Source organism: Gigantopelta aegis, chromosome 1 (assembly GCF_016097555.1).
Source record: "Gigantopelta aegis isolate Gae_Host chromosome 1, Gae_host_genome, whole genome shotgun sequence".
Taxonomy (NCBI): Eukaryota; Metazoa; Mollusca; class Gastropoda; order Neomphalida; family Peltospiridae; genus Gigantopelta; species Gigantopelta aegis.
The window spans coordinates 14,369,017-14,387,343 of NC_054699.1; the positions used below are offsets into that span (position 1 = coordinate 14,369,017).

The 18,327-nt window shown below is 36.7% G+C and overlaps 1 protein-coding gene across 1 annotated transcript in view; it reads right to left on the reverse strand.

The window, feature by feature from the left end:
• LOC121390047 (sushi, von Willebrand factor type A, EGF and pentraxin domain-containing protein 1-like) overlaps positions 1-18,076 on the reverse strand; it is a 29,440-nt gene extending 11,364 nt beyond the window's left edge. Inside the window, exons 1-6 of the mRNA XM_041521787.1 lie at positions 17,602-18,076; positions 16,979-17,069; positions 12,904-13,074; positions 6,892-7,065; positions 6,088-6,261; positions 5,514-5,687 (exon numbers count right to left, since the gene is read on the reverse strand). Of these exons, the coding sequence (XP_041377721.1) occupies positions 5,514-5,687; positions 6,088-6,261; positions 6,892-7,065; positions 12,904-13,074; positions 16,979-17,069; positions 17,602-17,925 (1,108 nt within the window). The 5' untranslated portion in view covers positions 17,926-18,076. The remainder of the gene's footprint in view (positions 1-5,513; positions 5,688-6,087; positions 6,262-6,891; positions 7,066-12,903; positions 13,075-16,978; positions 17,070-17,601) is intronic.
• Between the last annotated feature and the right edge of the window lie 251 nt (positions 18,077-18,327).

Here is an 18,327-nt window from a genome sequence, read left to right on the forward strand (position 1 = left end):
GAGAGATATACTACTGAGAGTCTAAATCAAATAAAGACTGATATGTATTAAGGTAGTACTAAAACAAATAACATCCAGCTGGGTCAACGTTCGAGATGCACCGAACCTTTGATAGTTCAAGTTCAAGTTCTTTATTTGCGTTGAGTTTTACAACTCATCAGCTGAATATATAACATATATAATACAACATAGTTATACAAAATACACACGGGCAAAACAATGGTAGGTGTGGTTTATATATAACCATGGACAAATAAAGTGATATAAGTTACATTTATTACATTAACTATTATCCTGCATTAACCGATCTCTAATTGTATTCGCTTGCGCTAAATATTTGCCTAGATTATTCAATTCCTTGTTGTTACCGGTGGTTGGCCGCTTATAATAATACATTTTTATATAATATTTACAACGCAAATCATTGTATTGTGGACGCTCTATTATAAAGTGATATTCATCTTCTATAGCATTAGCATGACACAGAGTACATATTCTTTCTGATCGTTCGATGTTTCGATGCCTGCCAGATTCTACATTTAATTTATGAGTGCATATTCTAATGTTACATATTTCTTTTATATAACGCGTTTCCATTGGCAATCTTAAATAGGTTTGTAATCTAAATTCATCTAATAAATGTTGATGTAAAACTCCTTTAGGCGTTGTCATTGTTTGCTTTAACATAATTGCTTAAAAATATCTAATATCCTTTCTTTGATTATAATGTAGATACTGTCATCAACATACGATCAAATCAAAATATAGTTTAATCCAAGTGAATACAGTTCGTGCCTAATATTAATTAACCAATTATCGTTATAGTGTGCCATTTCGTCATATATACCCCTTAGAATACAATTTTTAGTGTTACGTAATTTTATCCAATATTTAAAAATTCTCAGTTTTCTTGTTATTTGAAGTGGAAACCGTCCCAGTTCGCTATAAACAAATTCGTTACACGTTCCTTTTCTTACACACAATAATCGTTTACAAAATTGTATATGTACTTTTTCAACATCATGACCTGGGTGAAAGCCCCAAACTTCAGCACCATAACTAAGGATAGAGTTAATATATGTTCCTGCATACATTCAATATTGAAAATAATCCCTTGCGTCCTTGTTCTGCAAATCGTTTCTGTACATGCAAATTTACCATTATAGAAAAATAAAACACCAAGATAAATCAATTAATTTACAACCTCTAGTTTACACCCATTAAATACCACTTCTCATTATCTCGTAATTTACCTCCGTTTCTAAAAACAACACTTTTTGTTTTATTTGTATTGACAGTTAAATCCCAGTTTTGGGTATAATTAAACAAAGAAGTGTCAATTTTTTGTAACCCTTCTGCTTTTTCAGCTAACAGAACATTGTCCATTTTTTTTTAACCCTTCTGCTTTTTCAGCTAACAGAACCATGTCATCAGCGTACATTATCAGGAATATATTTAACATTTGTATATCGATATAAGGAGAGTTGTCTGATATTAGCTGCATCTCACAGTCATTGATGTACATGGAAAATAATATTCTCCTTGAAATAAACCATTTTTGCTTATAACGAAATCAGAAATTACATTATTATGTTTTACACAACATTTAACATTTTGATATAACGACCTTATTATAGCAAGAATTTTCCCACTTACGCCTCGTTTAATTAATTTATAGCATACATTTTGTCTATTTACAAAGTTAAATGCTTTTTTGTAGTCAACAAAACAGCAATAAAGCCGTTTTCGTGCATTATACATTCTGTTTATTAAGGACTGTAGAACGAAAATTGCATCCACAGTGGACAAATGTTTTGTAAAACCAAATTGGGCGTCAGTGATAATATTACTTTCCATGTCGAAATTATATCATCTTTCGTTTAGTATATTGGTGAACAATTTACCTAGGCAGCTAACTAGAGTAATACAGAGCAGTTCATACCACAAGTCCTGTCATTGGTGATAAATGTGATAGTGTTTGTTGTCCAAACATTTTGTTTCATCTGGGTTATAAATGTATGCAGTTTTATTTCATCTATTACCACTGTGTCAAGTAGCCGTGTACTTGAAACATGTATGGGGTACCTGTAAAACTAAGTACTATATTTTTGTGCGGAACTAGGGGTGTTGTAAAAATATTAAGTAATATCCAAAATGAGACATGAAAGGTTCCACTTTTCTTAGTTAATATTTCGAGGGAGATGTTGTTATAAGTCATAGTTTGGTTGATAAATTGCACTTACGGGTTTAAACCATAAATGTTAACATTGTCGCCTACGTCATTTTATTTGATATAGTATAACCTAAAGCAGCTAAATAACAATGACAATGCTATCAAAAAAATAACACAACGGAAACGACCATCTACCAAATACTATCCAAAAACTAACAACGGAAACGACCATCTACCAAATAAGTGAGTTTCCAAATCAGATAATAAACAAGACTCATATTGAGCAGCCACCTATTTAAATAGACCAAACGACTGCAACTTGAAACTTGAAACTGAATATTAAGCAGCCATCTGTCAAAAGGGGAAACCGTATTTCTTTCAGAAACAGAAAGATAGCCACCTGTCTTAAAATTGCACTTTTTTCTCTACCTTCTTATAAATTGCTCATTGTCGTCATCATCACCAACATTGTTAAGATCGTCTTCATCAGAATCATCATCGTTAATGTATTATAATGATCACCACGAGTGTTAGTTATCATTGTAGTAATGTAGTAGTAGTAGCAGTATTGTTGTTGTTGTTTTTCTTGTTGATAATGTGTTTCTTGTTGTGATGGTGATGGTGGTGATAGTAGTGGTAGTAGTAATAGTTGTTGTTGTTGTGATAGGATAGTAGTAGTAGCATCATCATTATTATTATCAATAAGTTTTAACAAAGATTACATATTCTATACATATTATAAAATATTATGACTAAAGAATAAATTTTGATATCTAGATAGATAGATAGATATTCAAAGTGATATTTTTCAGACCACATACTTTCAGAATTTGATATCTTTGCAAAATAGATGTAAATTGAGGTCACGGCACTACGTTTATTGACATGTGCATGCATATAGTCAGTAAACAAAAAACATTTCAATAGCAGCTTTACACTGAATGCTCTCCAGCGTTCAGAAAACAAAACACGTTAAGCACTAGTGTATCCAAAATAACGTCATTCATGTTTGACGTCAATTCCATTCAAAACGACAGCATGGCACATATTGTTACGTTATATGAATATCGAGTAATCAGTTAGCCACCTTTTGTTGCGCCAAAAAAAAAAAAAAAAATGATAATAATAAAGGCGCATGTCCTCTGATGAAAAAAACATTTCAGTCTTTTTGTCAAGGGCCGCTTTCATCGCTGAGTAATGGCTGACTGGTATTAAGTTGTTTATACATTTTACAAAAACACATATTGAGCTTCAGATTATATGATACAGAGCTTATTACCCTCGTGTGCTTCGGTATCGTCAGTATCAGGGATACAACTAGATAGATAGATGGATAGATAGATAGATAGATAGATAGATAATTGTCATGTCATAGGGTTTAACGTGCACATTCAGAGCAAGCTGTTGTAGCGCACGCCGATAGATAATTAAAAACTTTCTGCTTTTATACGATTTCCTCAATTCTGATTGGACGACGTCGAAGAAAATCTTAATGTTATCCTTCGATAAACCTAAATAAAAATGACGTCATTACGCCAGCTGGGATGTCATTATGTGAAATAGGTCATGGAAAGGACGCTAGATGTTGATTTATGTGCATATTAACTAAATATGGTGTGTACAGGTGCTTGCGTATACATTTTACAAGAGTAGCTAACTAAATTTATGAGTAGTTAAGACATGCTTGATTGTTATGTTACTGCTTTTTAAAAAGAACAAATGGATTAGGCACAAATTATACAACTTACTAGGCTTTCTCCATAATACAGTAATATATTTTTGCAATTTAAATATGGAGTAAACAGGCTAACTGATTTATCTGTTCTAAAAGGTCATTAATATACTCCCTTATATTTGGTGACGAAGGTCATTTTCCTGGAGCATCTTCGTGGATTTGCTTGAAGATCAAGACCGGCCTCGGTGGCGCAGTGGTTAAGCAACGGGACTACAGGCTGCAAGGTACAGGGTTTGCTTCCCGGTACCGGCTCCAACCCTGAGCGAGTTCTTAAGAGCACAATGGGTAGGTGTAAGGCCACTATACCCTCTTCTCTGTCACTAATCATTAACAATTAACAACTAACCCACTGTCTTGGACAGACAGCCCAGATAGCTGAGGTGTGTGCCCAGCACAGTGTGCTTGAACCTTAATTGGATATAAGCACGAAAATAAGTTGCAATGCAATGAAATGACGATCAAGCTACATATGCGATCCCTGCTCTGAGCTCAATACTTTCCATAATTACAAACATGGTATCATATTTGCGGTAAATATCATTATTATAATCGAAGACCCTAGTTTCAGCCTGTGAAACCTGTAATACATATCGATCAAGTTACGATAGAATGAAACAAAAGTCTATGACTTTGAAACGGTTACGGGACAGGACGTAGACCTGTGGTAAAGCGTTCGCTTGATGTGCGGTCGGTCTAGGATCGGTCTATTTCTCGTTCCAGGCAGTGCACCACGACTGGTACATCAAAGGACCTGGTATGTGCTATTCTGTCTGTGGGATGGTGCATATAGAAGAACCCTTGCTACTAATGGAAAACGTAGTGGGATTCCTCTGTTAGACTTGGTGAAAATTACCAAAGGTTTGACATCAGTAGCCGATGATTAATAAATCAGTGTCCACTAGTAGTATCGTTAAACAAAACAAATTTCTTGAAACAGGGAAATATCCTTAAAATATATCACAGCTCGTGAGTCACGCGCGGGTTTTTTTCAATATGAAAAACCAGGATGTCCAAAAACGTTACGAATGTTCGGAAATGGATAATGTAAAATATAAAATCTCAGTAATGTATGCTTTCAATTTTTTAAAACGGCTCCAGAAGGAAGGAATGAAATGTTTTATTTAATGACGCACTCAACACATTTTATTTCCGGTTATATGGCGTCGGAATGCATTCTCAAAGTTGCAAGTATCATATTTCAGGGGAGGGTTTTGGGGTTTTTGTTTTATGTTTTGGGGGGGGGGGGGGTTAACAGAGAATTGACCGCAAATATAATCATTGCATAATTAAAAAAGTGTAACATGCCGCTTCTGTGCGTAAACAGTTGTTTCCTAGGGAATAAATATATATAAAGTTGATATCAGTTGATATGGAGATGAAATTAAAATTAAAACTATGACATCAGGTATTAACCTATTGGTAATCCTTATTAGATAATGCAATTAATATAAATTTATAAAATAGTGGAAAAAAGAGACTGCCCCTTTAATACAATCTGCTACCTACAAAACATTAACAGTAGACAAAATATAGTTGAAATAGAATGTTCTAAGATATCGATAAACACAATCTATATCTAGTGCTTGATATCTTAAGAAATCCTACTTGTTCTCTCGCAAGCAAATCTGGCCCAGGTCCCATCGCGTTGACATCTCATTTCTCCTGTTGGTCCATAGTACTGGTTACACGTGTAACTGAGGACAGACCCAACTGACGTATCTGAATTGCTCACATCAAAGTTAGCGACAGCATCCAATACGTGAGGTGGTTGAGAGCAGTCTGTAAAACAAATAATGTTCTATGAATATTTTCTGGCGTGGCTTTTTAAGTAGGGGCTCAATGTCCAAAATTGTACTTCAAATGTTTTTACATCAAAATCAAAATCAACGACAACATTCCAAATACGAGGTGGTTGAGAGCAGTCTGATATATATATATATATATATATATATATATATATATATATATATATATATATATGAGTATGTATTTATATACCTAATCTAATGGAAAGTCAAATGTTTTATCCTAAACATGGTTGCTAGTACTTTTTAATGCCCCCACCCCTCCACGTACCAACAAAACATTCAAAACAGACAGAATTTTGTTGAATTAGAATGTGCTATGGTATCGATCGACACAATCTATATCTAGTGCTTGATATCTTAAGAAATCCTACTTGTTCTCTCGCAAGCAAATCTGGCCCAGGTCCCATCGCTTTGACATCTCATTTCTCCTGTTGGTCCATAGTACTGGTTACACGTGTAACTGAGGACAGACCCAACTGATGTGACTGGATTGTTCACATCAAAGTTAGCGACAGCATCCAATACGTGAGGTGGCTGAGGGCAGTCTGAAAACAAATAATGTTCTATGAATATTTTTAGGCGTTGAAGCAGAACCTTTTTAAGGAGGGGCTCAATGTCAAAAATTGTACCAAATTAAGCAACAACATTCACAATGCGAGCTGGTTGAGAGCAGTCTGAAATTATTTATACAGATGTATATATACATGTGTATGTATGTATGTATGTATGTATGTATCAGTGTTCTATGAATAGCAATGGTTAAATAAAAGCCAGTATTTTGCTAATTTTGAGAATAATTTTATATTCAAATCGCGAGGTCACATGTTAACTTGTCATTCATTGGATCCTTTAATAATATGATTTTTTGTATTAAATTAGTAGTAAATGAAATTATTTTGTGAATATGCAGTGTATTATATTTACATTTCACAGGAAAAATTAATATATAGTTTTGTCATTATACAACTTTTAGACGTCGCCTTTAAATATTTTTTAAAGAATCAACATTGTAAAAAAACCATCATCATCACAATCATCGTCTTCATCATGACCATCATCATAAATAGCAATATAATTACTATTACTGCCACCATCAACCACTACCATCATCATCGTCATCATTATCACTACCACTACCACCATCGGCGTCATCAGTGTAACTCAAGAAATCCTACTTGTTCTCCTGCAAGAAAACGACGTCCAGGTTGCATCATTTTGACATCTCATTTCTCCCACTGGGCCATAGTACTGGTGACACGTGTATTCGAGGACGACTCCGGCTGACGTGTTCAGGTTGTTCAGGTCAAATTGTGGGTCAGCATTCGCAACAGTAGGCGGTGGAGGACATACTAGAAAAGAACGTAATGTTTGGTGCAAGGGTTCTTTTTAAGGTGTCTTGGGAGTGGCAGTCCTCCTACAGTAGGCACAGCAGGGATGAAACATGTTACTGATCTCCTAGGGGAGTGGCTGTCCTCATATGGAAGAGATATGATTTTTGATCACGGAATACTGTTTTATCATTCAGATTCAATTATTTTTTAAACTATGGGATTTTTCATACAGGCTATAACCGGTGGGGAAGGATACACTCATCTTTCGCGAACACCTGACATCATCATTGGTTTATTTCTTTTGCAAGGGGACTGAAGACATGACAATGTTCCATGATAACACTCTTTACATTGCAAAAATTTCCTTTTGATTTTACTTTATGCAGAGATACTAATTTTGTATTTCGGTGATAAGTTTTGTCGTTAAGTATATATGCATTTTTGCACACGTATGGCATTGATTGGAACGAAAAATAAAGTAATTTCGAAGAAGTCAGTTAAGTAAAGTTTGTTTTCTATAACGACTATAATTGATTATTAAATATTTGATAATTTTTATAGAAAATCCGCTACATTTTTTCCATTAGTAGCAATGGTATTTTATATGCACAGACAGGAAAGCACATGCCACGGCCTTTTGATATACCAGTCATGGTGCACTGCCGTTAACAAGAAATCGCCCACTGGGTCGCCTACGAGTATCGATTGCGCATCAGGACAAGTGCTACATCCTGTACTCATTCAAGTAAGATCCAAACATTATGACCTAGGCACACACGTCCGCCATCTACTCTGTCTTTCCACACCATGGCAGTGGGACAATGGTTAGTTGTTAGTGGTTACGTACAGGTTAGTTGTTCACATACCTTACATATTTCCATTAAGCTGTTCCGGTTCACTCTGGGTTAGAGCTGGTACAGGGAAGCGATCCCAGTACCTACCAGACTCAATGCAGATGGCATATCCAATCCGTGATTCCACTGCCTCCGCACAGATATACGTGTACGTTTTACGAATTTAAAGGGACACACCCTAGTTACGGCTAGTTGTTAACCATTACGGCGTTGTTTTTCGCTATTAAACCCATTTTTTCACAAATAAAATTGCACTTTATTTACCGTTTATTATTTAGAATATACATTTCCATTCACCTGAAGTGTTTTTTGGTAATCCTAGTAATCCTGGTGTTTGTAATACCACAAAATGCATTTTTCGTATTTCTGAAAAATGGGCGCACGTTTGAGAAAAAACCGTTGAGCAGACAAGGTCTAATCTATTTTTAGACGGGATATTTCCATTTCAGTGTCACAGACGTTGGTATACCACGTGACCGTTATCATTTTTGTTCGGTTTGTTTTCTTGTGCACGGTTCGCGCGATCGACATCATTTGTTGTTGTTCAGTTGTGAGATTTTTCTTCACAATTCGTGAACATTTTCAGTAACAATAAAGTTCAGACAAGTAAGTATCTCAATACAAAACGTTACAAACCCTTAGAACCAATAATTTTGCTAAGTCCTACGATATCTGGAGAGGGGATACAACCAGGACAGAACAGTTGGAACATGTCCAGGAGAGGTGAAAAGAACGCACCCCAAGTCTGTGAAATTTGTCGTGACGTAGGCATTGTGTTGCTTCGAGCGACACCAACCGGTGACATCAGAATACAAACTTTCAAAATTATTTCAAGCAATTGGGACATGGGGATTCCCATGGTATTTATCGATATAAAACCTGCTTTTTCACTCCATTTGATAAAAACGTGATCTAAGTGTGTTACAGGTTTGTAGATTAACCAAATTATAATTTATTTTCGCTGGATGGAACTAGGGTGTGCGGCTTTAATAACTTAGAACATATCCTAACCAGTGAGAACATAAAATTCGATTTGACCGCTACGGACTGTGACGTATGTCTCATTGTATAAACAAAAACCGGGAGCGGGATGTAGCCCAGTGGTAAAGCGCTCGTCTGATGCGCGTCGGTCTAGGATCGATACCCGTCGGTGGCCCATTGAGCTATTTCTCGTTCATATTGTATCATAGGGAAATATTCTGTATTGGATAATTTGACGCTTACAAACAAATCACCTTGTCAGCACTAAATATGACGTCATCACGATTTGGCAAAACACACAAATGACGTCACGTAGGTTAAAGGGTTTGACTTTACGTATTTGTGTTTTCAGTGTTAAACTTGTAATAAAATGGTAGTTTAATGTCCTTCATTATAAAAACATTTGTTAAACAATATACGGAACTTTGGTTTTGGAAAATAATCTGTGAACCTTGATTAAAATACAAAGTTAAAGAAATACCTAGTGTGTAAAGTGGTTTACATTATATATATATATATATAGGCCACTGTATATCGACAAAAAGGCTTTTTTAAAAGCAAACATCCCGGGTAATAAATAGAATAACAAACGCTGTACCAGTTATCAAATTCCCTCGTGAAATAATTTCCACTTGTCTCGAGCTTTCACTCGGGACATAAATTTTATAATAACTGGTAACTCCTTTATTACTCTCTCTCTCTCTCTCTCTTTGTCTGTCTGTCTGTCTCTCTCTCTCTCTCTCTCTCTCTCTCTCTCTCTCTCTCTCTCTCTCTCTCTCTCTCTCTCTCTCTCTCTCTCTCTCTCTCTCTCTCTCTCTCTCTCTCTCTCTCTCTCTCTCTCTCTGTGTGTGTGTGTGTGTATATATATATATATATTTAGAGGTTATTACCAGAGTGTTTTTAGACGCCAGGGAATTTTTTTAGTCGCCACGGCTAGTAATTTACTCGCTTTGGCGAGCATAATACATTATTTTTATTCCTAATATATGATATTGACGATACCGAAATACACGAGGGTAATAATCTCTTTATCATATAATCTCAAGCTTAATACAACGTGTTTTTGTAAACTGTACACGCAACTTTAATTCCAGTCCGCCATTACTAGATATTCAAATGACGTAAGAATATGTGGCGCGGTGTATTTTTGAATGGAAATGGATGTCCTTACATCAAAATAAAGTTATGCCTAACGTTTTTTGTTTTCTGAACGCTGGACAGCTTTCGGTGTCAAATTACCATTGAAATGTTTTTATTTGATGACTATGAATGCATACGTCAATCATGGAGTCTCACCCAAGTACGTTTGCTTAAATGTCAATAAACCTAGTGCCGAGACCTCGACTAATTTACATCTAATTTGCAAAGTTATCAAATTCTTAAAGCCGCACACCCTAGTTCCATCCAGCGAAAATAAATTATAATTTGGTTAATCTACAAACCTGTAACACACTTAGATCACGTTTTTATCAAATGGAGTGAAAAAGCAGGTTTTATATCGATAAATACCATGGGAATCCCCATGTCCCAATTGCTTGAAATAATTTTGAAAGTTAGTATTCTGATGTCACCGGTAGATGTCGCTCGAAGCACAACAATGCCTACGTCACGACAAATTTCACAGAGTGCGCACAGACTTGGGGTGCGTTCTTTTCACCTCTCCTGGACATGTTCCAACTGTTCTGTCCTGGTTGTATCCCCTCTCCAGATATCGTAAGACTTAGCAACATTATTGGTTTTAAGGGTTTGTAACGTTTTGTATTGAGACACTTACTTGTCTGAACTTTATTGTTATTGAAAATGTTCACGAACTGTGAAGAAAAATCTCACAAATGAACAACAACAAATCGGATGTTGATTGCGCGAACCGTGCACGAGAAAACAAACCGAACCAAAATGATAACGGTCACGTGGTATACCAACATCTGTGACGTTTACACAGGAAGATTCCCTCTAAAAATAGATTGGACCTCGCTTGCTTAACGTTTTTTTCTCGATAGCACGTCTTGTGAAAAAATTCAAAAAATGCATTTCATGGTTTTACAAACATCAGGATTACCAAAAAGCACTTCAGGTGAATGGAAATGTGTATTCTAAATAATAAAATGTAAGTAAAGTGCAATTTTATTTGTGAAAAATGGGGTTTAATAGCGAAAAACAACGCCGTAATGGTTAACAAATAACCTGTAACTAGGGTGTGTCCCTTTAAAGTATGTGATCTGAAAAATATCACATACTTTGATTGCACTGAAAATGTAAGATATTATATGATAAATATATATATATCATATATTAGCTAGCATGTCCAGTTTATCCAGTGTAATCAAAATATGTAATATTTTTCAGATCAAATACTTTCAGAATTTGATAACTTTGCAAATTAATGTAAATTAATCGAGGTCATGGCACTACGTTAATAGACATTTAAGCACATGTACTACAGTGACATTCCATAATTGACGTATCCATTCATAGTTATAATTCCAAAACATTTCAATAGCAAACTTACATTGAAAGTTGTCCAGCGTTCAGAAAACAGAAAACAAACGTGCAGTACTCATTAAAAGTTAAATAAAAGCATTCTGATAATATCTACCAGGCTTCAACGTGTTACTAGAAATTACCAATCAGCTACCTTACTTTTGGTTTAAATAATATTTATTTTCTTCACATACTGCCTTTGTGAATCCATAAATACTGTTTTTTTAAATAGTTGTGTCTTTAAAGCCGTCTAAAGTCAAGTCATGAAAATAGAAACATGTTTTTATCCTCCAATGGTGAACATGACTTCCGACGTGATTAAAACGACAGTCACGACTGGAGAAGTTGTTATCGTGGAGAGACCCGTTATCACGATAAGCACGAGACGATTGGAGCGCAGCATAACACACATATACGTTGATCATTTAAAATAATTAACGTTTGAGTTTCAAACAGTAAAGACACACAGTGACTCAACAATCTCATTTTAATACATAAATAAACCCGGGCTCTAAATGGGACAGGACCGATTTGGTCCAAAACTGAACGGGCCGAATTATTTCCAAACGCTTGAAATTAAAGTCAAGGGAGATAACATCATAACGAAGTATTACCTCCCTTAACGTGTTTACTCTTGAATATTGGAAAATCGTTATTCATAGTCCGATATAACTTGTCTCAAACTTTTATTTTTCAAATAAATTACCGATAGAAAACAAGTTTTATAGATGATAAATTGCTACTGGTCCACTGTGTTTTCCGATGTCCAGTTTTGTTTACAGATTGAAGTATTGGACAGTCGCCAACTAGCAAATGTGATTTTATTTTTTAGACGCCAGGGAATTTTTTTAGTCGCCATGGCTAGTAATTTACTCGCTTTGTAGAGCACTGGATTATTGATGGCAATTTTTCAAGAAACATTATTATTATTATTTTCACTGACATGAGTTGGTATGGGTTTATAACTTAATATTATGTTTCAATATGAGTTTCAACGTTATTCATTTTAGAGTTAAATGTCAAATCATCAATTTTATCGCTTTCCTTTTTGACGTAGACGGACTATAAATATTTTAATCTCCTTGACCTCAGTAAAAAGTGCATTTCTTTGCGCACAATGGAATCGGGGCCTAATCTTCCGAGATTGGCAATAGGAGTGGCTGGATTTAGCTCAGTCGTTGAGATGTCGCCTGTGATGCATGCGTCGTGGGATCGAACCACCTCGGTGGATCCATTAAACTGATTAGGGTTTATCTCGTTCCAAACAGTGCACCAGTGTGGGAAAGTGCATATAAAAGATCCCTTGCTGCTAATGGAAACTGTAGCGGATTACCACTGATGACTACGAGACAGAATTACCAAATGCTTGACATCCAATTAATTCATCGATGTGCTCTGGTGGTGTCGTTAAACAAACAAACAAAATATACCGACTCATTGGACGTTTTAACCAGCAATGCCTATCATTTTTTAACAACAAGTATTTGCATAGAAACAACAGATGGACTACAAATTAAATTAAGAATGAATGTAAACTCACCAGGTTCACATCTGAAGTCAGACCACGTTCCGTCTGGTAGACAGGTTCTGTTACCTACTGGGTGGAAGTTGACATCACACGTGTAGGACAGTTGACTTCCTACTTTTGTCGTCTCGTAGGTTGTCACGAAGGTAGCCTGGGCGTGGTCAACAGTTGGAGGGCTTGGACAGTCTAGAACAGGAAAGGAAATAAATGTTTTTTAGCTATACCTCAACACATTTTAACACATTTTAAACTACGGGTAATTGCTGTCTAACAAAACTATCTCGCCGAAAGAAAGAAAGAAAGAGAGAGAGAGAGAGAGAGAGAGAGAGAGAGAGAGAGAGAGAGAGAGAGAGAGAGAGAGGGGGGGGGGAGATACAGAGACAGCGACAGACAGAGAGACAGAGCGACAGAGAGAGAAAAAAAGCAGATGGACGAACATAGTGAACCAAATGCAGCCACACAGACTACTTCTATAGAACTGGTATACATAAGGCCGTGGTATGTGCCGTCTTGTCTACATGAATCTCTCTCTCTCTCTCTCTCTCTCTCTCTCTCTCTCTCTCTCTCTCTCTCTCTCTCTCTCTCTCTACTTGGGGGAGTGAGTCTTTATTTTTTGTAGTTCTTTTTATCACTTTCCCTAGAGAAAGAGACAGAGCCTGCTACCACAAAACTGGATTTTCTATGGAGCAAAACTTTCCTGGTTGGGATGGGAAACACCTCGAGTCCACTAAGAATGATTAATTCTGTTACGATACGCGTCACAGACGAGGGATTTACCACTGAGCTATATCCCGACCCATGTGGAAAATTATTTCTAATCACTTTTTTTAAAATTGGAATTGTTTGGGGTTTCTTCTTCTTCTTTGTGGTTTTCTTTTTTAGATGTTTAGGTATTTATTTGTGGGTGAAGGGTTCTTTTTCGGGGGAGTATGATGCATATATACGATCCCTTGCTACTAATGAAAAAAAATGTAGCGGGTTTCCTCTCTAAGACTATATGTCACAATTACAAAATGTTTGACATCCAATAGCCGATGATTAATAAATCAATGTCCTCTAGTGATGTCGTTAAACAAAACAAATGTGTTTTAATCAATAGCCAATGATTAATAAATCAATGGGCTCGAGCGTTGTCGTCAAACAAAATGGACTTTAACTTTATTGATCTTAGTGCTAAGGTCGCTTCGTAAAACGGAACCCAGATAGCTACGGTGTGTCCCCCAGGATAGCGTGCTTGAACTTTAATAGGATATAATTTCGAAAATAAGTATTAAACGAACAAAGCAATGACGCATTATATGGACTTTATACTATCAACGTAAGAATGGGTAACTACGCCTAGGTCATGAAAATAATGAAAAAGAGGTGGTCTATTGTTTGTCTGGTATTTTAACTTGTTGTCGTGTATCAATACAGTTAAACAACGCACTTTTTTTTTTTTGTGTGTCCACAATAAATACACCATGAAAACACGCTTTCGCTTTATTTATTTATTTATACGCTTAACAGTGTTGTGGTACTGGGTCCGCTAAGTTTGACAGAATCGTGTTATTTATCAAAAGCTAGTTGGTATTGTTCGCAGCACAAATTCTTCTGGGGTTATAGTTCTATTAATTTATTCATGGGGATTGTATGTCTGTCTGAAATGAAATGAATTGAATGGAGATATTGCATTTCATTTCAACGTATTTTCGTGCTTATATCCAGTTAAGGTTCAAGCACGCTGTCCTGGGCACACACCTCATCTCTCTACTTTGAATCCGTGACAATGGAGATTACGTCTGGCAAATCTACAAACCTGTAATACATTTGTATAAAGCAGGCCCGTAGCCAGGGGGGATCGGGAGGATCGGTCGACCCCCCCCCCCCACCCCTCCGCGGGATTGAGAGTTCCGCTCAAATGAAAAAAAAAGAGAAGGATTTTACGTAACATATAAAAGTCCTTGTCCCCAAATGACCGGGATAACATAGCCAGGTTTGCTCCCCGTCGGACTCCCCAATCACCAAATCAGTTATAGCGGTATGGTTAATAATGTATTATATACGATTCAAAAAGAGAAAGGCATAAGTAGATTGAAAGTGCATTTTATTACAAGATAATAGATATATAAAGGTCTTCAGAAAGTCAACACAGTCTAAACATAACAATATTAGTGAGTTTACAGACTAGAGTGGAAGCATAGTTATTTGTTATTTTTTGGTCAGAGGGGAAAGATTTAGCTCAGTCGGTTGAGCGTTCGCTTGAGGTGTTTGCCTCGCAGGATCTAACCACCTCAGTGAATTCGTTCAGCTGATTGGATTTTTTCTCGTTCCAACCAGTGCACCACAACTGGACAAAGGCCGTGGTATGTGCGTTCCTGTCTGTGGGAAAGTGCATATAAAAGATCCCTTGCTGCATTAAGAAAATGTCGCAGGTTTCCTGTATTGACTACGAGTCAGAATTACCAAATGTTTGACATCCAATCGCCGATGATTAGTAATCACTGAGTGACTGATAACACTTTTATTTCAGCGACATTTTAAGATATTTCACTAAATGTTATATAATAAAACGATGTTTTCAAATATCTTCGTTCTGCTAAAGATCGCATGCACATTACCGGTTACTTCGTGCGAGTGTGAACGAAGCTTTAGCACACTCCGGCGATTACATACATATATACGTGCGTCTATGGGACTGGGGCGCCTTTCTAATTTGGCGCTCCTAACCATTCATTATGACCAAGATATAGATGTGAACGAGATTGCTACATTATTCGTCCAACAGCACCCGAGGAAAATGCAACTCGACTTTGTATTTATACAATGAAATGGTATGATCTTATGCAAGTTAGGAAGCGGGACGTAGCAAGAACGTTTATCTGAGGTTCCATTTGCTGAAGGTTCGATCCTCCTCAGTGGGCCCGTTTGATTATTTACCGTCCCAACCAGTGATCCATAACTGGTCCATCAGAGGACGTCGGTTGTGCTATCCTGTTTGTGGGATGTGGGAAGTGCACATAAAGATTCCTTGCTGCTATTTGGAAAGAGTAGCCATGTGGCGACAGCAGATTTCATCTGTGACCATGCGTCGATATAACTGCGTTTGCCATCCAATAACCGCATGGGCGGATCGTAGCCCAGTGGGAAAGCGCTCGCTCGATGCGCGGTTGGTGTGGGATTGATTCCCGTCGGTGGCCCATTGGGCTATTTCTCGTTCGAACTAGTGCATCACGACTGGTTTATCAAATACCGTGGTATGTACTACTCTGTCTGTTGGATGGTGCATATAAAAGATCCCTTGCTGCTAATCAAAAAGAGTAGCACATGAAGTGGCGACAGCGGGGTTCCTCTCTCAATATCTGTGTGGTCCGTAACCATATGTCTGACGCCATATAACCGTAAATAAATTGTTTGACAAGGGCTTCTATATCAGTGTTTCTGCTAGAAAGAAATTTTTGGGTATGGCACTATGGAACTGATTTCAACCACAGTTGAACCTCCCCCAGAAAGAAAATGGGTTAGGTTTAGGGTTAGGGTTAAGAAAGGCATACAGTAATAATAAGATCAATTAATTTTGTCAAAAGGTTCACACAAAAAAACCCTGAATAAAATCTGCAAAAATATTTGGGTATGGCGCCAAACCCATTTTACCCTCTAGGGACCCCCACCCCCACCCCCACCCCCACCCCCGTCTACGGCTCCGCATTTGATGAGTTCCGTTCAAAGGCTACGGGCCTGTAAAGTTACAACAGACTGAAAAAAGATTCTGTGACGCTGAAACAGGGATTTATCCTTAATAATAAATAAACTAGAGCTCGTCTCCGTAACCGTTACTTCTCATAAGTACGCGCGTTTTTAAAATATGAAAAATGTATATCGTGGTATTAGAAACACCAGTATGACCTGACAAACTGCGGAATATACGGAAATGGATAATTAATCTAAACAATAAAGTCTAAGTAAGGTCTAATTGCAATGATCAAAAACGTCTCTAATAATGAAAAAACCGCCGTAGTGTTTAAAAAACAAGGTTCTGTCACTTTAAAGTTATTTATGTATCACTTATCTTGATTGTTTCAAATGTGGCAAATTCTCACTGATCACTTACATGCTGTGACGCATTCCTTCGAGTATCTGCTCGTCGGTTTACACACTTCGTAGTCGGAACAGCCATGGTTTTTACAAGGACCAGCGATTCTCTGTACAAATATATTTGTGTAGTTACTTTTTGAGACTAACTACCCATTATGCAGATACTTTCGCTAGCAGATAACATATCAAAATAGCAGATACACACACACACACACACACACACACACACATACATACATACACACACACACAAACATCACACACACACATCACACACACACACACACACACATCACACACACATCACACACACACACACACACACACACACATATATATATATATATATATATATATATATATATATATATATATATATATATATATATTATCTATCAATAGTTATAATCGTTTGGTACTGATGATACAATCGGTTAGAATTATACGAACATTAGGAGGGTTTGGATTATAAGGACATGCACATATTGCCACGTTTAGCAGGATCGGATGGACATACATACATATTTACATCCATCCATCCATGCATCCATTCATCCATCCATTCAATGTTCCATCCATCCATCCATACATACATACATACATAGATACATATAGATATATATATATATTGATGCTTACCGAGGGCCAGTCTTGTATGTTGCTTATATCAGTTCCAAGTGAATCAAAGACGGCGTTCCCGCCTTGTCCGATGGCATTTTCATAAAGCAAACATCTTCCACTGGAATGCACAAAGCTGAGTGATTTGCACTTTTTACGAAGTTTACATTCTGCCGCACATTCCACCAGTCCAGTGTCTTCTATGACGTCTATACCTCGACCCATTATTTTTTTATTCCTGCGAAGGAAGCTGAAGTTGTCCATATTTGTACATGTACGTAAAGAGGCTTTGACTTTTAACAGAAGACCCGTCAATAAAACCGACACAAGAATCATAGTCTTCATCTTGTAATTTTTCTAACTCACATTAAATTATAGACAGATAGCAACCTAGCATGTCTGTTGCCAAATTATTGTTCTGAAGCAGAGCAAAACGTCATTATAAAAGCCTTCAACAAACGCAAAAATATGGAATATATTTTATGTTTTAAGTTGACAAAAGTTTAATGAAGAAAACGTAGGAATACTTTTAACTAGAATAAAACATCAAAAAGTATTTTGAGTGATTTGCGAGCCTTGACGTCTATTCGGTAGAAAAAAATCACAAATGAAATAGTGTGAAAAGAAGTCAGAATAAAGGTTTGGCAACATTAAAAATTGACAAACGTTGTTTGTTTGTCCCCGGGAAAATATCGATTATATTTCAGTTTTCTACTGAACAAGAATACATGTTCCTTGAAGCGGTAC